This window comes from Hemiscyllium ocellatum, chromosome 14 (assembly GCF_020745735.1).
Source record: "Hemiscyllium ocellatum isolate sHemOce1 chromosome 14, sHemOce1.pat.X.cur, whole genome shotgun sequence".
Lineage (NCBI taxonomy): Eukaryota > Metazoa > Chordata > Chondrichthyes > Orectolobiformes > Hemiscylliidae > Hemiscyllium > Hemiscyllium ocellatum.
The window spans coordinates 13579582-13600533 of NC_083414.1; the positions used below are offsets into that span (position 1 = coordinate 13579582).

Below are 20952 nucleotides of genomic sequence, written 5' to 3' on the forward strand. Positions count from 1 at the left end.
TAGGTGTGCCATCAAGAGCATTCTGTCTGGATAAATCACTGCTTGGTACGACAACTGTACCATTCGAGTTCGGAGACGCTTACAGAGACTGGTGAACTTGGCCTGGACAAAAAGGCCAACCTCCCATCTATAGAATCCATCTACAATGGAGAATTGATTATCCAAACGAGATGGGTGGGCACTATTTCATTCAGATAATCGATTATTCAGAAAATCAATTAAATGCCTTTCCTCTGGGGCTCTGAGTTTCTAAAGTCTGCTCCCCATTCAGGAGACTGCAGCAGTGCACAGTGCATGAGACCCCACCCCAAACACCCTCCCCCCCCCGTTTGTCACCACCACCCTGTCCAACACTGCCCAACCCAGTCAATCCCCAACCCCTCCCCCTCTGAACTCTGCACATTTCTTTTTCAATGAATGACTCTCACTACCTCATGCTCCCAAACTCCTAACCCATCCTGGTACCTTACCATCTCACTCCCTCCTGCATCACCACTAATAGTTCTTCATCAATTTCCAGCACACTCAGTCCCTTCCTGTTATTGGAAGAAATTCACCCAGAACAGTACCATCAGAATAGAACAAGACTTCATTCTAGGCCACATTTAAGAGTATTGCGTTCAATTCTGGTCACCACATTACAGGAAGGATATGGAAGCTTTGGAAAGGGTGCAAAAGAGGTGTACTAGAATCTGCCTGGATTAGAGGGTATGAGCTAGGAGAGGCTAGAAAAACTCATTTTTCTCCAAAATGGCAGAGGCTGAGCAGAGACTTGATAGAAGTCTATAAAATTATGCGATGCATAGGTAGGATTAACTGTCAGAACCTTTTTCCTCGAATTGAAATGTCTGAAACTATGGGGCATGCATTAAAGGTGAGGGGGCAAGTTAAAAGGAGATGTGCGGGGCAGGTTTTCTTTTACACAGCGTAGTAGAGTGTGGAACCAATTCCCAGGGGTTATGGTGGAGGCAGTTACAATAGGGGTGTTTAAGAGACTTTTAGATAAGCACATGAATATGCAAGGTACAAAGGGATATGGACCAAGGGCAGGCAGAAGGGATTACTTTAATTTGGCGTCATATTTGGCACAACATCGTGGACAGAAGGTTCCATTCCTATGCTGTACTGTTCGATGTTCTAAGAATAGTCCAACAATACTTATCGTGTCACAAGCAACGTGCATTTGCATAATGTTTTTAATATAGTAAATCATGGAAAGCAACATTCCCACCAGCTCGTTTTGCTGTGCAACACTGGCTTGTTACAATGTGATTAAGACAAACACGTAAGCACGCATTGTAAAGGAGGCAGTATTTAGGCACTTATATATTCCTTAAAAATGTATAAACGTGCAAGGCATTTTTTACTTCAACCAAGCAGTCTACAGGAATTCTTGCTCCTAAGATGCTCCACTATAGTGGAGTCACACAAAAAAATTACATGGAGCCAAAGAAGATATTGGGATAGGTCACTAAGTGGTAGGGTTTGAGCAGCCTCTTCAAGCTGAGATTTGGAGAGATTTAGAAAGGGAAGGAAGTGGAGGGGCATAAGAGAGGTCACCCGAGGATTGCAGGGCTGAAGGAGGCTGCAGAGGTTGTGTTAAGGCCATAAAGAACACAAGGAGACTGATTTTAAAATTAATGGACCGGGAGTCAGTGAGCACGAGTGACAGATCAAGCTGCAAATGATTACTAACAGCATCCTGACTTTAAAATTTAGAAAAAATGTAAACTTGCCTTTTATACAAGTGCTCTTCGGATGCTGCCTGACCTGCTGTGCTTTTCCAGCACCACTCTAATCAAGACTCTGGTTTCCAGCATCTGCAGTCCTTGTTTTTACCTAGTTGATTTTATACAAGTGCTGCTTGGCTCAGTGACAGCATTCTTGAACTTGCACCCTTGTAACCTGATAGCAAGTCCCACTCCTAGACTTAATAATACGTGGCACATTAACTGAGCCAAGAACTCCATGTAGCACTGAGGGAACGCTGTGTTATCCAAGTTAACATCCTTCACCCTTAACTGGTGAACTCAGCCAGACAGAATAGATTTTCAAAGATCATAGTGTTCTTGCCGTGCCCTATATAATACCGATCCCTTAATCAAAACCATTCAAATAGATTAATCATTAGCATATGAAACAAAAAGTAAAACGCTCTTGGAAACCTGAAACAAAAACAGAAATTACTGAGGAAACTCAGCAGGTCTGGCAACATCTGTGGAGAGAAAGCAGAGTTACCATTTTGAGTCTAGTGACTCTTCTCAAAATTGGAGTGGGGGGGCACTAGGTGATGGTCTAGTGGTATGCTCACTAAGACCATTAATCTAGAAACTCAGCTAATGTTCTGGGGACTTGGGTTTGAATCCCACCATGGCAAAGGGTGAAATTGAATTCAATGTTTAAAAGAAAATCTGGAATTAATACAACTGTTAAAAAAAAAGTCTAGTTTATTAATGCCTTTCAGGGCAGAACATCTGCTCTCCTCATCTGGTATGGCCTACATGCAACTCCAGACCCACTGGAAAGTGACTGCCTCTTAAACAGCCTAGCAAGCCACTGAGTTCAAGGGCAGCTTAATAACAGACAATAAATGCTGGCCAGTCAGCAATGTCCAGGTGCCATGAGTGAATTTGATTAAAAAAACTTAAAACATTGACTCTGCTTTCTCTCCACAGATGCTGCCAGACCTGTGGAGATTCTCCAGGAATTCCTGTTCCTGTTAATCATTATGGTGTTATTGTAGGTCCTTGCTGCACCTATGCTCCCCAACCTAGTGAGAATTGTTTTGGATTTCCACAAAGATATGAAGGGCACCAAATTAATGCAGACCTCTCATTATCTAAAAATCCTGTGGTCCTCTTCCTTCAGCCAAGTCAAGGTGTGAAAAATAAAGCTGGGAGAATTGAACAGTATTTATCGATGATTCTTCCTGCTGTTCTCCACGACAGATCCAGAACTCAAAAAATTCCATATCATAATACCAGCCTCCTTCCTTCTGATCGAAGCAGAAAGCACGGGGTAAAAAAAAAAGAGAGAAAGCAATCCAACACTGACTGAGCTATTCGAAAGTACTGACAGGGGTCACAGGTTCTGGAACATGAGCAAACTGTTGTGTTTTGTCGATGTTACATTGTGGAAAAGGCCCACTCAGTCCAAACTGGTGTCTACCTTCCACATGAAGAACTTGTTCCTGTGCCTTTTACCCACACAGCTTCCATATCTCTTCAATCCCTGTCCTCAAATTCACCCAATCAACCGGACACTGACACAGGCCTGGATTTTCACAGAATTAGAGAGATTCTGGGGATCTTTAAAAACATGGTAACTGGGATCTGGGTGCCGAAGTTCTGCCCCCATTTCAGACAGAATCACATGTTTGTCTGTAGCAGGATTAGGCTGGGGCACGACTCACACAAGAAGGAAACCCAAAATCATTAGGGTTATTTGAATAAGCACCACATCTACTTGTATGCCTTAACTCAGTGTGGGAGTTATGACATTCTAAGAGTGATCTTAACCGCTCTCGAAGAGTAGATAAAATATGTAAAATTGTAAAGTTCTGCAAGTTATTTAAATCTCTAGCCATTTAAAAAGAACCAGCCACCTTTGCCACTTAGATTTCAAAGTCTGTTCTAGCACTAATAACTGTTTGTTGAGATGACCCAAATGGATACAATTATTAAGCTTGGCCTTTTTTTAAAGCAGATCATTACCACACCTGAGGATCCTAAGTTCCCAATTTGAATTAAAACTCAAAGATGTTAAATGATTACCTGTTTTTGAGATGGGGTTCTCTCTGTTTTGTAGGAGATAAATACAGGAGGGGATTTAAATGGGCCTTTATGAATGGTGTGTTTTGCTTAAACTTTTGATATTTAGACTTTTATTTTGTTTCATCTCATCATGGTTCCTGAAGTTTACTTGTGGTACATGGTAGATGCATTGGCATGGATGATTGGCAAGGACACATGATGATGGGTGAGTGATGCTGCCCTGCACTGGGGGTACAAGAAGTCATAGCGATATCTTGTGGGCATGAGTGGGTAGATAGGGGACACACGTTGGAATGATTAGATATGGATGAAGAATCAGATGTAAGTGCTGAGAGCTGGAGGGCCTAATATTTAAGAAAATAATGGCATCAGAGAATACGTATTAGGTATGAGCAGGTAGGGAAGGGGTTAAGTTTTGAGAAACAAGAGGTTCAGCTGAGCATGACTCAGATCAGATAGGAACTTGCAGTTAACAGTGGGGTGCTGGAGGAAAGGGTAATGGGTTAACAACATGGAAAAGAATTCATTATGTACAGCCATTTAACAATATTGGAAGCATTCAGTATGGAAGCTCAGTTTAACAAGTATTCATTATACGATGCCAGTTAGATTAGATTACTTACAGTGTGGAAACAGGCCCTTCGGCCCAACAAGTCCACACCGACCCGCCGAAGCGCAACCCACCCATACCCTTACATTACCCCTTACCTAGCACTACGGGCAATTTAGCATGGCCAATTCACCTAACCCGCACATCTTTGGACTGTGGGAGGAAACCGGAGCACCCGGAGGAAACCCACGCAGACACGGGGAGAACGTGCAAACTCCACACAGTCAGTCGCCTGAGTCGGGAATTGAAGGTTAAGAACATTCATTGTGTACCATCAGATGGCTTAATTTTTGCTATTGACACTCACTGATTGTAATGGTCACCCAATCAATATGTATGTTGTCTTATCTGGATGCTCTTTTCCGTAAAATAACATTAAGAAACTGCTCTTCCAGAGAAGACCAAGAACTCATGTCCCTGTGTACATGGGTGATTGTTCTCTCTCCCTCCAAGGCCCAGAATAAAGATGGAGGTAAAACTATACTGTGTTTCTTAGCGTTTGGCTTCAACTGGGGTGGGGGGGGGAGAGAGAGAACGGGACGATACATCAGTCCAGGGAGAAGGATGCCATTTGGAAATTTAAAATTTACTGTTTTAAAAATATATTTATTCGGTTTCAAACAATCCAAGCAGGTATTCACTGACCCCTGTGGTCACTTCAATTTCGCCCAGGAGGCAGGAGACCTGACTCCACCCCAAAGGGGCAGCATGGTAGCACAGTGGTTAGCAGCAGCTGCCTTACAGCATCCAGGGACACTGGTTTCGAATCCAGCCTTGGGCAACTGTCTGAGTTCTTTGGTTATCTCAGCAGTTCTTTGAAAGAAATGAGACAGTATGTCAGACTTTAGTTCTCAAAATGTACACTTGCCTGCTGATGTGGAAGGTAAGGATTGATGCACCTGTGTGGAACTGAACAGTCACTGCCCATAGCAGCGGTGTGCGTTCTATCTTGGGTAATTTCCTGGCTCAGTGCATTGGCCTCTGAAGTAAACCACAAAGTTTGCTCATTCTCCCTGCGTCTGCATGGGTTTACACCAGGTGCTCTGGTTTCCTCCTGCAAGATGTGCAGGTAGGGTGGATTGGCCATCTTGAGGGGTTAAGGAGATCAGGTGGGATATTCTTCGAAGAGTCAGTGCAGACTCGATGGGCTGAATAGATTCTATGATTCACATGTGCCATCACCCCAGAATGGTGAGCCTTCCAGTTTGCTAAGTTACTCCAGATGCCAATGTACTGAGCCAGGAAATTACCCGAGACAGAACGCACACCGTTGCTATGGGCAGTGACTGTTCAGTTCCACACAGGTGCATCAATCCTCAGCAAAGGACACCTTCTACACCAGCAGGCAAGTGTACATTCTGAGAACTAAAGTCTGACATATTGCATTAATCCTTTGAAAGAGCTGCTGAGGTAACCAAAGCATCTTGTCACAAGTGTGCTGGACGCTAACTCAGAGTATTTTGCGGTTTTCCGTCAACTACAAAACGGGAAGGAGATAAGCTAGTCATAATTCTGCTGGCGTCTGTGGAGAGTCATCTTACTTCATGTAACACGTAACATCAATCATCCAAGCAAATCTCTGTTGTTATCGAGTACCATGGCCTTGACTGTCACAGGAAATGTCAGTACCTGACCACACATTTTAACACTCGCATGAGATCCTTAACCATAAAAACGCAAGCAATGTAAACAAGTGATTCACAGGCATTTTGGTTTCATTTCTAAAAATAAATTGTTTCCAGATCTCTTACTGTTGTTAAAAAATGCAAATCAGCCATTGAACACCATGGAAGCATGTGTCACATCAGCAGGTCGCCCATCCAATATAGGATTAAACACCCAACTTTGATTTTTATCAGCCGTCAAAGTCAAGACAGTGGTGCTCATTTGACTCAGCTTTACTTGAGGCTCAACAAATGCCTGCAGGAAAGGCTAAAGCTGTTAACACTGTTCCTCACTGCCTTTCTGACCTTGCAACATTATTTCATGGAGTAAAGAGAACTCTCCATAATTGCTCTGCAACAAATTCTCTGTCTCACCATAAATTCAGCAGAAGGTTCTTAACAGTCAGCCAGCCTGCCAGAAATCCTATTTCTATTCATGCTCGATCACCCATGAAACGTGTACCCCTAACTAAGTTGCACGAGAGTGCCAAATCTTTCAGCTTACCATAAACTAATGAGTCTTTCAGCACATTTCTAGACATCTCCATCCATTGATTCAGGCTGGGGAGCAACTATGGGACATTTGCATTTAGGAGCGACGAAGGGATCACACCTACAGTCAGAAAACTTCACTGAAGCACACTTTGGATAAGTACAGTGTTGCAATAGTTAAACTCCAGGCTTGTCATTATTTAAATCACCACTTCCCGATTCAACTTCTCCTTCAACTACAGATCCACTCAAACACAAACTATTTTGTAGCCAATTGCTGGCGAGGCTAGAAATAGAAGTTTAATAATGAGATCGAACAAATTAGCTTGGTGGTCGTAGGGCCTTTTTCGACGCTGTAGAAACTATGTGCAGTACCTCGCAAGTGTACTTTTAAAATCTTGCTATTAGTATTCCACAATGGGTAGAATTTTAATGAGTATAAGAAGGGGAAGAGAAATTGTCTCACAGTGCAAATTGTCACGAACTGTATTGCACTGCTTGCAAGAATGGAGGAATTGGGCATACACAATTGAACTTTAATTAAAATCACAACAAAATGGCATGCATAGAGGTGTACAGCACGGAAACAGACCCTCTCGCCCAACCTGTCCATGCCGGCCAGATTTCCCAACCGAATCTAGCCCCCTCTGCCAGCACCTGGCCCATATTCCTCCAAACCGTTCCTATTCATATACCCATTTAAATGCCTTTTAAATGTTGCAATTGTACCAGCCTCCACTAGTTCCTCTGGAAGCTCATTCCATACAAATACTGACCTCTGCGTGAAAAGGTTGCCCCTTAGGTCTCTTTTATATCTTTCCCTTCTCACCCTAAACCTATGCCCTCTGGTTCTGGATTCTCCTACCCCAGGGAAAAGACTTTTTTGACTTATCCTATCCATGCCCCTCATGATTTTATAAACCTCTGTAAGATTACCCCTCAGCCTCCAACGCTTCAGGATAAACAGCCCCAGCCTGCACAGCCTCTCCCTATAGCTCAAATCCTCCAACCTTGGCAACATCCTTGTAAATCTTTTCTGAGCCCTTTCAAGTTTCACAGCATCTTTTCAATAGGAAGGAGACCAGAACTGCATGCAATATTCCAACAGTGGCCTAACCAATGTCCTGTACAGCCGCAATATGACCTCCCAACTCCTGTACTCAATACTCTGACCAATTAAGGAAAGCATACCATATGCCTTCTTCACTATCCTATCTACCTGCGACTCCACTTTCAAGGAGCTATGAACCTGCACTCCAAGGTCTCTTTGTGCAGCAGCACTGCACAGGACTTTGCCATTAAGCGTATAAGTCCTGCTAAGATTTGCTTTCCCAAAATGCAGCACCTCGCATTTATCTGAATTAAATTACCATCTGCCACTTCTCTGCCCATTGGCCCATCTGATCAAGATTCCATTATAACCTGAAGTAACCCTCTTCGCTGTCCACTATACCTGCAATTTTGCTGTCATCTGTAAACTTACTAACTATACCTCTTATGCTCACATCCAAATCATTTACATAAATGACGAAAAGTAGTGGACCCAGCACCGATCCTTGTGGCACTCCACTGGTCACAGGCCTCCAGTCTGAAAAACAACCCTCCACCACTACCCTCTGACCTCTACCTTTCAGCCAGTTCTGTATGTCCGTGAGATATAACCTTGCTAACCAGTCTCCCATGGAGAACCTTGTCAAACGCCTTACTGAAGTCCATATAGATCACATCTACCGCTCTGCCCTCATCAATCCTCTTTGTTACTTCTTCAAAAACAAGTTTGTGAGACGTGATTTCTCACACACAAAGCCATGTTGACTACCCATCATCAGTCCTTGCCTTTCCAAATACATGTACATCCTGTCCCTCATGATTCCCTCCAACAACTTGTCCACCACCGATGTCAGGCTCACTGGTCTATAGTTCCCTGGCTTGCCCTTACCAGCTTTCGTAAACAGTGGCACCACGTTAGCCAACCTCCAGTCTTCTGGCACCTCATCTGTGACTATCGATGATAAAAATATATCAGTAAGAGGCCCAGCAATCACTTCCCTAGCCTCCCATACAATCCCAATAAGGTAATAATCCCTTTCTTATTTCTCAGTTCTAGGCTATACCTGATCTAATCCTGGGGATTTATCCACCTTCATGCATTTCAAGACATCCAGCATTTCGTCCTCTGTAATATGTACATTTTTTAAGATGTCACCATCTATTTCCCTACATTCTATATCTTCCAGTAAATACTGATGCAACATACTTGTTTACTATCCCCCCCCTATTTTCTGCAGCTCCACACAAAAGGCCGTCTTGTTGATCTTTGAGAGGCCCTATTCTCTCCCAATTACCCTTTTGACTTTAATGTATTTGTAAAAATACTTTAGATTCTCCTTAACCCTATTTGCCAAAGCTATCTCATGTTCCTTTTTTGCCCTCCTGATTTCCCTCTTAAGTATACTCCTACTTCCTTTATACTCTAAGGATTCACTCGATCTATCCTGTCCACACCTTACATATGCTTCCTTCTTTTTCTTAACCAAACCTCAATTTCTTTAGTCATTCAGCATTCCCTATACCTACCAGCCTTCCCTTTCACCCTAACTTTTTCTGGACTCTCGTTATCTCATTTCTAAAGACTTCCCATTTTCCAGCCATCCTTTTACCTGGGAACATTTGCCCCCAATCAGCTTTTGAAAGTTCTCGCCTACTACCATCAAAACTGGCCTTCCTCCAATTTAGAACTTCAACTTTTACATCTGGTCTATCCTTTTCTATCACTATTTTAAAACTAATAGAATTATGGTCACTGGGCCCAAAGTGCTCTCCCACTGACACCTCAGTCACCTGTCCTGCCTTATTTCCCAAGAGTAGATCAAGTTTTGCACCTTCTCTAGTAGGTACATCCACATACTGAATCAGAAAATTTTCTTGCACATACTTAACAAATTCGTCTTTATCTAAACCCTTAACACTATGGCAGTCCCAGTCTATGTTTGGAAAGTTACAATCCCCTACCATAACCACCCTATTATTCTTACAAATAACTGAGATCTCCTTACAAATCTGTTTCTCCCTCTGATTACTAGGGGGTCTATAATACAATCCCAATAAGGTAATCATCACTTTCTTATTTCTCAGTTCCATCCAAATAACTTTCCTGAATGTATTTCTGGGAATATCCTCCCATAGTACAGCTGTAATGCTATCCCTTATCAAAAATACCACTCCCCCTCCTCTCTTGCCTCCCTTTCCGTTCTTCCTGTAGCATTTGTATCCTGGAACATTAAGCTGCCAGCCCTGTCCATCCCAGTCCCATGTTCCTACCCATGCCCTGAGTTCATCTGCCTTCCCTGTCAGGCCTCTTGCATTGAAATAAATGCAGTTTAATGTATCAGTCCTACCTTGTTCTCTGCTTTGTTCCTGCCTGCCCTGACTGTTTGACTTGCTTCTGTTCTCAACTGTACCAGTCTCAGATTTATCTCCTTCCTCACTATCTCCCTGGGTCCTACCTCACCTCCCCCACACCTTACTGGTTTAAATCCTCCCGTGCAGCTCTAGCAAATCTCCCTGCCAGTATATTTTCCCATTCCAATTTAGGTGCAATACGCAATTTGAAGACTTGTATCACCTCCTGGAAGAAAATGCTGTGTGCATCTCAAGAATAGCAGTAAAGAAGCAAAAGAGGAGAGAGTATCTCAAAACCATCACTAGCAAAAAAAATTCCTGAGATTGCTGGGAAAACTCGGCCCATCTGGCAGAATTTGAGCAGAGAAAGCAGAGTCTAGTGACCTTTCTTCAGAAAGTGGCAGAGCTAGCAAAACGTTAGTAGGAAAACCAATGGGACTGAAGACTACAAATTCCCCAAACTGAATCATCTAAGGCCTAAAAGAAAGTGGCTGCAATGACAATGAGTGCACTGACTGTAATCTTCCAAAATTCCATCAATTCCGAAAAGATCTGAGCAGGTTGGAAAACTGGAAATACAGCATCAAGAGAGGAGGTGGAGGAAGCTCCAGGTCAGTTAGTCTCACACCTATCATTGGGAAATGCTAGAATCCGTGATTAGGGAAGCATTAGCAGGTCATTTAGAAAATCATAAAACTACACTGACTCTGCTTCAGTTGTGCTTGATAGATTTAAATACATCCTTTGAGGATATAACGGGCAGGGTAGATAAAGGCAACCTTTGTATTTGTAGCATATTCAAAATTCCAAAAAAAAACTCAATAAAGGTGCCACATAAAAGGTTACTGCACAAGATAACAGCTCATGGTGCTGGGTGTTATATATTGACATGTGTAGGGTATTGGCTAATGAAAGAAAACTGAAAATCAGGATTAATGAGTCAGTTTCAACTTGCAAACTATAAATTAGGGTCTTAACTACTTGCAATCTATTTTATTACCTTCGATGAAGGAATTGAGAGAAGTGTTGATGATACAAACCTAGCTGGGAAAGTAAGCTGCATATCCGCAAAGGTATATAGTTAGGTTACAAGTGAGCATAAATTTGGCAGGTGGGGTATAGTAAGTCATACTCTACAGAAACGGCCTGACGGATCAACTTGTCTGTGTCAACCAAATTTCCTAAACTGATCAATCTCATTCGCCTGCGTTTGGTCAATATACCCCCAAACCTTTCCGATCCATGTACATGTCCAAATATCTTTTAAATGTTGTAATTGCACCCGCCTCTACCACTTCCACCTGCCTCTACCACTTCCACATATACCAGCTCATTCCATATATGGGTCTAGATTAGAGTGGTGCTGGAAAAGCACAGCAGGTCAAGCAGCATCCCAGGAACAGGAAAATCGACAGTCCGGACAAAAGCTCTTCTTCGATTTTCCTGCTCCTCGGATGCTGCCTGACCTGTTGTGCTTTTCCAGGAGCACTCTAATCTAGACTCTGGTTTCCAGCATTTGCAGTCCTCACTTTAGCCTACGTGAATAGTTATAGATATTTATGAATTGCCCAGCCAGTTCCCCTATAAATTCTTTATAGCACTCAGCCTGGAATCCGTCTGGCCCAGGTGCTTTGCCACTCTGAAGCTGCCTAACTGCCTCCTGTACTTCCTGGGTTGTCAGGGGGGCATTCAAGAACGACACCTGCTCCGAGGTTAGGCACCATCCTCTGTAGGGAAAAACTTGCTTTTAAATTTTTCTCCTCCAAACTTAAACCTTTAGCTTGGACTGTCCTACCTTGGAGAAAAGACCTTTGCTATTCACTTTATTTATGCTCAAGATTTTATAAACCTCTATAAACATCACCACTCAACCTCGTTTGCTCCAGTGAAATAAGTCCTAGCCCACCCAGCTTCACCTTATTAATCAAACCTTCCAGTCCCAGCAATATCCTTGTAAATCTTTTCTACACGTTTTCCAATTTAATAATATCCTTCCTAAAGCAGAGCGACCAGGACTACACACAGTACTCCAGAACAGACCTCGACAATGTCCTATACAACCTCAATGAGATGTCCCAATTCCTATACTCAATGGTCTGAGCAATGATTGCAACCGTGCTAAACGACTTAACCACTCTGTCTGTCTGTGACGCAAGTTTCAAAGAATTACAGCTGAAAATGTGTTGCTGGAAAAGCGCAGCAGGTCAGGCAGCATCCAAGGAGCAGGAGAATCGACGTTTCGGGCATGAGCCCTTCTTCATTCCTGAAGAAGGGCTCATGCCCGAAACGTCGATTCTCCTGCTCCTTGGATGCTGCCTGACCTGCTGCGCTTTTCCAGCAACACATTTTCACCTGATCTCCAGCATCTGCAGACCCCACTTTCTCCTCAAAGAATTACACACCTGAAGCTGGTCTCTGTTCAACAACGCTACCCAGGGCTCTACCATTAGCTGATACATCATGCCCTTGTTCACTTCACCAAAATGCGATGCCTCACCTTTATCAAAAGATTAAATTCAATCATTTGGGTCAATGGGATGAGGTGTGGGAGCTGAAGATCTGTTTGCAATCTTAGATAATCTTCACTGTTGACTGTACCACCAACTCTGGTGTCCTCCACAAACTTATAACCATTCCTCCAAAATTCTCACCCAAATCGTTTATATAAATGACAAATAACTGTGGAACACTGGCAATCACAGTCCTCCAGTTGTTGAAATGTAACCCTCCACCATCACTCTCTCTCTCTCTCCCCTACCATCAAACCAATTTTGATTCCAAATGGCAAGCTCTCCCTGAATCCCATGTGATCTAACTTTAATAAGCAGTCTACCATCCAGATCCTTGTCAATGGCTTTATTATAGTCCATGTAGGTCTGCCCTCATCAATCCTTTCGGTTATGTCCTCAAAAGCCTTAATCAAGTTTGACAGACACAAAGGTTTCCCAAGCACAAAGCCACGTTGACTATCCCTTGTCTTGAACATGAACATCAACTAGCCAAAAAAGGACATGACCCTCTCTCACTAGTATCCTTACACACAGATGAGGAAGGACACCACTTTGACTGTGACAACACACCCATCCTAGGACAAACCAAACTGAGACATACACAAGAATTCCTAAGAGCATGGCAATCCAACTAGAACTCTATCAACAAACACGTTAACTTGGATCCCAGTTACTACCCCCTGAGCAAAAGAACAGGAAATGACATCACCATCCACCCCAGGAAACCTAAACACATAAATAGAATGCTAGCCATGCCACCAGTGCTTCATCCAGCGGCTCACTGATGATATTGCCTAGTATGGTGACAAAACATCTGAAAACAAACCTTCCAGCTCAGCAAGCAAGCCTACATCCAAAACCTCAACCTGAGCTACAAATCTTCTCAAAACTCGCTAAGTCCTTGCCTCTGCAACTGCACACAAATCCTATCTCTCACAATCCCCTCCAACAATAGCTATCTATGACCTCCCTACATGTTTACTCCTCAATTTCCCACTGACTATTGGAGGGCCTATACTATAATCCCATCACCTCCTTATTTCTCAGTTATACCCATATTGCTTCACTGGACAATCCCTCAATAATATCCTAAGTACTGCCATGATGTTTTCCCTAATCAAAAACTCCACTCCCCCCCTCTTCTCTTGCATCCCCTTCTACTCTTCTGTGACCTGGAACAATGAGTTGCCAATTGTGATATCTCAGTTTCATGTTCCCCTCCTTGCCTTGAATTCATCTACCTGACATGTCAGGCCTCTTGCATTGAAATAAATGCAGTTTAATTCATCAATCTTCCCTTGTTCCCTACTTTATTCTTGCCTGTCTTGATTGTTTGACTTGATCTCTTTAACTTTTGTACCGGCCTCAATCCTCTCACTTATCTCACTGTTGCTTAGGATCCCACCCCACTGCCAGACTAGTTTAAACCCTCCTGAATAGCTCCAGCAAATCTCTCCGCCAGGATATTGGCCCCTCTCCAGTTCAGGTGCAATCTGTCCCTCTTGTACAGTTCACCTCTGCCCCAGAAGAGATCCCATTGATTCAAAAATCTGAATCCCTGCCCCCTGCACCAGCTCCTCAGCCACGCATTTATCTGCCCATCCTCCTATTCCAACTCTCAACAGCCCATGGCACTGGGAGTAATCTTGAGGTCCTGCTTTTTAACCTAACTTCCTATATTCACTCTGCATGACCTCATCCTGAGATATTAAAGAGTTAATTTGCTCGACTGACCTGCAAGAAATTGAATGCCCCAGGGATAAGGTGGTGTGTCTTTGTCTTATAGGTGGAATGTGGGAGGCTTACACGGCCATTTCCTTGCCATTCAGGAATGACTTACATTTTCATCCAGGAATCAATAAGAACATTACAGTTGGAATTTGACTATTCCCCTATAATCACAAAAAATGATTTGCAACAGATCTGACCATTAAGGGATAGACAATAGGTGCAGGAGTAGGCCATTCTGCCCTTCGAGCCTGCACCACCATTCAATATGATCATGGCTGATCATCCTTAATCAGTATCCTGTTCCTGCCTTATCTCCATAACGCTTGATTCCACTATCCTTGAGAGCTCTATCCAACTCTTTCTTAAATGAATCCAGAGACTGGGCCTCCACTGCCTTCTGGGGCAGAGCATTCCACTCAGCCACCACTCTCTGGGTAAAGAAGTTTCTCCTCATCTCTGTCCTAAACGGTCTACCCTGTATTTTTAATCTGTGTCCTCTGGTTCGGCACTCACCCATCAGCAGAAACATGTTTCCTGCCTCCAGGGTGTCCAATCCTTTCATAGTCTTATATGTCTCAATCAGATCCCCTCTCAGTCTTCTAAACTCAAGGGTATACAAGCCCAGTCACTCCAGTCTTTCAGCGTAAGGATGATTTGCATAACATTGTTCCTGGAGGTGGGTGGTCACTGCATTGTATCTTCAGTGGCATGTGACTATGAGGGGATGGTTGAGGGTTGTCTTGTGGGCAGTACTAACTTTGATGTAAAGATTTTTGTATAAAGGACAGACTGTTTTCTTTGTTCAGAGAGAGCTTTTGCCACAACCCTGTAAGCTCTGCAAGGTGTGTGTTAAAGGTTCTTCCAGAAAGCTTGTACTGTACTATGCTTAATAAATATGGTTTCTTGTTCACAGGAGGTTGTTGTGTTGTAGTTGTATCAAATGTATAAGAATCTCCAGAGTAAAAGAACCTAACAATGCCTTCCTTCTACCTAGTGTGCGATATTGAGAGAATAGAAAAAGCAAACTATCATTTAAAGAGAGAGATTACAGAATGCAGTGACATCGAAAATAAGGCAAGGTGGCCATTGTATGGAGTTGCAGAAAATGGGGAGATACTAAACGAATATTTTGCATCAGTATTTACAGTGGAAAAGGGTATGGAAGATGTAGGGAAATAGATGGTGACACCTTGCAAAATGTCCATATTACAGAGGAGGAAGTGCAGGATGTCTAGAAACGCATAAAGGTGGATAAATCCCCAGGACCTGATCAGGTGTACCCTAGAACTCTATGGGAAGCTAGAGAAGTGATTGCTGGGCCTCTTGCTGAGATATTTGTATCAATAGTCACAGGTGAGATGCCGGAAGACTGGAGGTCGGCTAACGCGGTGCCACTGTTTAAAAAGGGTGGTAAGGACAAACCAGGGAACTATAGACCAGTGAGCCTGACGTCGGTGGTGGGCAAGTTGTTGGAGGGAATCCTGAGTGTCAGAATGTACATGTATTTGGAAAGGCAAGGACTGATGAGGGATAGTCAAAATGGCTTGGTGCGTGGGAAATCATGTCTCACAAACTTGATTGAGTTTTCTGATGAAGTAACAAAGAGGATTGATGAGGGCAGAGCAGTAGATGTGTTCTATATTGATTACAGTAAAGCATTCGACAAGTTTCCCATGGGAGGTCGATTAGCAAGGTTAGATCTCACGGAATGCAGGGAGAACTAGCCATTTGGATACAGAACTGGCTCAAAGGTAATGGAAGACAGAGGGTGGTTGTGGAGGATAGTTTTTCAGACTGGAGGCCTGTGACCAATGGAGTGCCACAAGGATCGGTGCTGGGTCTTCTACTTTTTGTCATTTACATAAATGATTTAGATGCGAGCATAAGAGGTATAGTTAGTAAGTTTGCAGATGATACCAAAATTGGAGGTGTAGTGGACAGCGAAGAGGGTTACCTCAGATCACAACAGGATTTGGACCAGATGGGCCAATGGGCAGAGAGGTGACATAGAGTTTAATTCAAATAAATGCGAGATGCTGCATTTTGGGAAAACAAATCTTAGCAGGACACACTTAACGGTAAGGTCCTTGGGAGTGTTGCTGAACAAAGAGACCTTGGTGTGCAGGTTCATAGCTCCTTGAAAGTGGAGTCGCAGGTAGATAGGATAGTGAAGAAGGCGTTTGGTGTGATTTCCTTTATTGGTCAGAGTACTGAGTACAGGAGTTGGGAGGTCATGTTGCGGCTGTACAGGACATTGGTTAGGCCACTGTTGGAGTATTGCATGCAATTCTGGTCTCCTTCCTATCGGAAAGATGTTGTGAAACTTGAAAGGGTTCAGAAAAGATTTACAAGGATGTTGCAAGGGTTGGAGGATTTGAGCTATAGGGAGAGGTTGAATAGGCTGGGGCTGTTTTCCCTGGAGCATCGGAGGCTGAGGGGTGACCTGATAGAGGTTTACAAAATTATGAGGGGCATGGATAGGATAAGTAGACAAAGTCTTTTCCCTGGGGTTGGGGAGTCCAGAACTAGAGGGCATAGGTTTAGGGGGAGGGGAAAGATATAAAAGAGACCTAAGGGGCAACTTTTTCACACAGATGGTGGTATGTGTATGGAATGAGCTGCCAGAGGAAGTGGTGGAGACTGGTACAATTGCAACATTTAAGAGGCATTTGGATGGGTATATGAATAGGAGGCAATTGGAGGGATATGGGCCGGGTGCTGGCAGGTGGGACTAGATTGGGTTGGGATATCTGGTCAGCATGGACGGGTTGGACTGAAGGGTCTGTTTCCATGCTGTACATCTCTGTGACTCTATACAGGGATCTAGGTAGTCTCTAGATATGAATCAGAGTTAACATGTAGACATAGCAAATAATTGGGAAGGCAAATGGAATGTTGATCTTAATTTCAAAGAAGTCAGAGCATTCACAGAGGAAACTTTTATTGTGGCTATGAAGGGTGTTGCTGAAACCACACAAGAGTACTCAATGCAGTTTTAGTCTCTTTAGTCATGGTTACATTAGCATTTCAGTCAGTGCTTACATGATGCACTGAGCCAATTATTGGGATTAGGGTGTTGTTTTAAGTAAAGATTGAGTAATTTGGGCCTATACTCATAGGAGTTAGAAAAATGAGAAGTGATCCAATTGAAACATATTAGATTCTGGAGTTTGATAGGGTAGATAGAAACATAGAAAATAAGTGCAGGAGCCATTCAGCCCTTCGAGCCTACACCACCATTCAATATGATCATGCCAATTTAAGGAGTACACTCCCACTATCTCCCCATACCCCTTGATCCCTTTAGCCGCTAGGGCCACGTCCAGCTCCCTCTTGAATAAATCTCATGAACTGGCCCCAACAGCTTCCTGTGGGAAAGAATTCCACAAGTTCACAAGTCCTGCACTTCTCCCACATCGGAAACATTCTTCCCGAATCTAGCCTGTCCAGTCCCATCAAGATTTGATATGTTTCTACAAGAGTCCCCTTGTTCTTCTAAATTCCAGCAAATACAAGCCCAGTCGAACCACTATTTTCTCATATATCAGTCCTGCCATCCCTGGAATCATTCTGGTAAAACTTCACTACTCTCACTCAATAGTTGCATGTCCTTCCTCAGAAAAAAAAGAGATCAAAACCGCACACAATACTCAAGGTGTGGCCTCACCAAGGCTCTGTATAACTGCAGCAAGACATCCTAACCCCAATACCCAGTAGGTAGGTAGGTGGGGGGGGGGGGGGGGGGGGGGGGGGGAGGTGTTGAATGGTTTGCCTCTTGGGGGCATCAAGAACTTGGGTGCACCGTTTCAATAATAACACCAGACAGCAACAGAAATGAATTTCTTCACCGAGGATCGTAAATATTTTGCGTTCTCTATTTCAGGGATATGCTGATGCTGGATCATTGAATATATTTAAAGCTGAGACAGAAAGATCCTTAACAGAGTCATAGAGATGTACAACACAAAAAACAATCCTTTCAATTCAACTTGTCTGCGCTAACTGGATATCCTAGATTAATCTCAACCCACTTACATATCCTTATCCTTGGCCCACATCCTTCTAAACCCTTCCTATATATGTACCCATTCTGATGCCTTTTAAAATGTTGTAATTATACCAGCCTCCACCACTTCTTCTAGCACCTTGTTCCATACACACACTACCCACTGTGTGAAAATTTGCCCCTCAAGGTCTCTTTTAAATCTTTTACCTCTCATCTATACCCTCTAGTTTTGGGATTCCCCTTCACTGAGAAAAAGACCTTGACTATTTACCCTATCCTTGCCCCTCGTGATTTTATAAACCTCTACTAGGTCACCCCTCAACCTCTAACACTCCAGGGAAAAACCTCCAGTCTCACCTGAAAGTCAAAGCTCTTCAACCTTGGCAATATCCTTATGAATCTTTTCTGCACCCTTTCAAGTTTAACAGCATCTTTCCTATAGCAGCAAAACCTGAATTAAAGCAATACATCAAAAGGGGCCTCACCAATATCCTGTATAGCCACAACATGACATCCCAACTCCTATACTCAATGGAAGCATACCAAATACCTTCTTCACCACCCTGGCTACCTGCCGCTCCACCTTCAAGAAACCTGCATCCCTAGGTCTCTTTGTTCAACAACACTCCCCAGGACCCTACCATTAACATAGAAGCCCTGCCTTGGTATGCCTCACCAAAATGCAACACTCACATTTATCTAAATTAAACTCCATCTGCCACTCAGGGAGTGGGGGCCGGGTTCAGATCCAAAACAACTTTGGTGAAGGCCGAGCAAGTTCGTAGGACCGAATGGCCTAGTTTTGCTCTGGCTTGTGATTGGAGACGAGGGCTTGGGGAATTCATTGGACGGCTGTAGCAGCCAAAAGGCCTCTTTGTTTTGGAATTAGAATCACAAGAATGTACAGTGCTGAAACAGACCCTTCAGTCCAACTAATCCATGCCAACCAGATATCCCAACCTAACCTAGTCCCGATTTGGAGCGGCCGGTGTTGGACTGGGGTGGACAAAGTTAAAAATCACACAACACCAGGTTATAGTCCAACAGGTTTAATTGGAAGCGCACTAGCTTTCGGAGCAACGCTCCTTCATCACCAGCTCCAAAAGTTAGTGTGCTTCCAATTAAACCTATTGGACTATAACCTGGTGTTGTGTGATTTTTAATCTAGTCCCATTTGCAAGCCAGTCAGGGCATTGAGTATAGGAGTTGGGAGGTCATGTTGCAGCTGTACAGGACATTGGTTAGGCCACATTTGGAATAATGTGTTCAATTCTGGTCTCCTTCCTATCGGAAGGATGCTGTGAATCTTGAAAGGGTTCAGGAAATAGTTACAAGGATGTTGCCAGGATTGGAGGATTTGAGCTACAGTGAGAGGCTGAATAAGCGGGGGCTGTTTTCCCTGGAGCGTCGGATGCTGAGGGGTGACCTTATAGAGGTTATAAAATCATGAGAGGCATGGATAGGATAAATAGACAAAGTCTTTTCCCTGGGGTCAGGGAGTCCAGAACTAGAGGGCATAGGTTTAGGCTGAGAGGGGAAGGATATAGAAGGGGCAAGTTTTTCCACACAGAGGGTGTTGGGTGTATGGAATGAGCTGCCAAAGGAAATGGTAGAGGCTGGTACAATTGCAACATTTAAAAGGCATCAGGATGGGTACATGAGTCGGAAGGGTTCTAGCAACTTTCTGCTGAGGACAGGGTGCTCAACTCCCCATCAGCATAGTTTACAACTGAGGTTAATGGAGTCGGTGCCGGACTCTGGGGGGTGGGTTTGTTTTTCTTTACAGAACAGCAAGTTCAGGCTGGTGTTTAGTAAGGTCCCATTGGAACGTGAGAAACTTGAGGGGCGAAATGACTGGCCTGGTTATGCTGTTGGGAGAGGGGCCGGTTATAACACAAGTAACTTTCAGCTGTAACTCACTCCGCGTAGCCGGTGTTGCAAGGCAATTTCTTGTTCCTGGGAGGAAGCAGGACCGGCCTGACACTCTGGTCTCCGCACTGGCTCGTCTCCGCTGGGTTCTGATGGAGAAAGTGTGGCCGGCAGTACCTCCGAGCGGTCAGCTCCGGGCGGGCAGTAACAGAGGGCTGGCGGCTCCGGCTCACGGGAGAGCCCCGTCTCTTAAACCGCTTAAACATCCCTGTGCCCCCGGGCTCCAAACAGCAGGGCGGGGAGTCTGAATGGAGTATAATCCACCAGTCCCAACTAACGCAGCTCTGAGAAACTTCTCCTCCCCCTGCAACGATTCCACGTACTGTACAGGGAGGAAAACATTGGCAACAAACGGGGCAGTTCCTGTTCACTTGTTAGACTACTGCCTGCTCACCCCACAGCATTGAGCAATTCGGAATCAGCGTCACACATTGACTGAACACCCAATTACAGAGCTCAGAGCAACTCCATACAGTGCAAGGGTGTACCCTGAGCAGCCGAAGAGTCCACTTAGCACATACACTCCCTCTTTGCAATCTTATTTGTGCAAGACAAGAAAAACCACTGATGCTGGAATCTAAAGTAGACAGGCAGGAGGCAATAGCCTCCTTTCCTAGCCCCTGCCATCAACCGGATTCATTCCTCTCTTTGACCAACCAGGTCGTAACCCTCTACCTGTCTTCACCTTCCTGATGAAGGGCTTTTGTCCAGAACATCAATTTTCCTGCTCCTCGGATGCTGCCTGACCTGCTGCACTTTTCCAGCACCACACTCTTAATTCTAATCTGCAGCCCTCACTTTTGCCCTATTCCCAATATGTGACCCCACGCCTCCC

General features: G+C 44.0%; 1 protein-coding gene across 1 annotated transcript in view; it reads right to left on the bottom strand.

Moving 5' to 3' along the window:
- Positions 1–20495, bottom strand: part of LOC132822073 (protein phosphatase 1M-like) — a 44148-nt gene extending 23653 nt beyond the window's left edge. The window contains exon 1 of the mRNA XM_060835088.1: positions 20109–20495. Within this exon, the coding sequence (XP_060691071.1) occupies positions 20109–20323 (215 nt within the window). The 5' untranslated portion in view covers positions 20324–20495. The remainder of the gene's footprint in view (positions 1–20108) is intronic.
- Between the last annotated feature and the right edge of the window lie 457 nt (positions 20496–20952).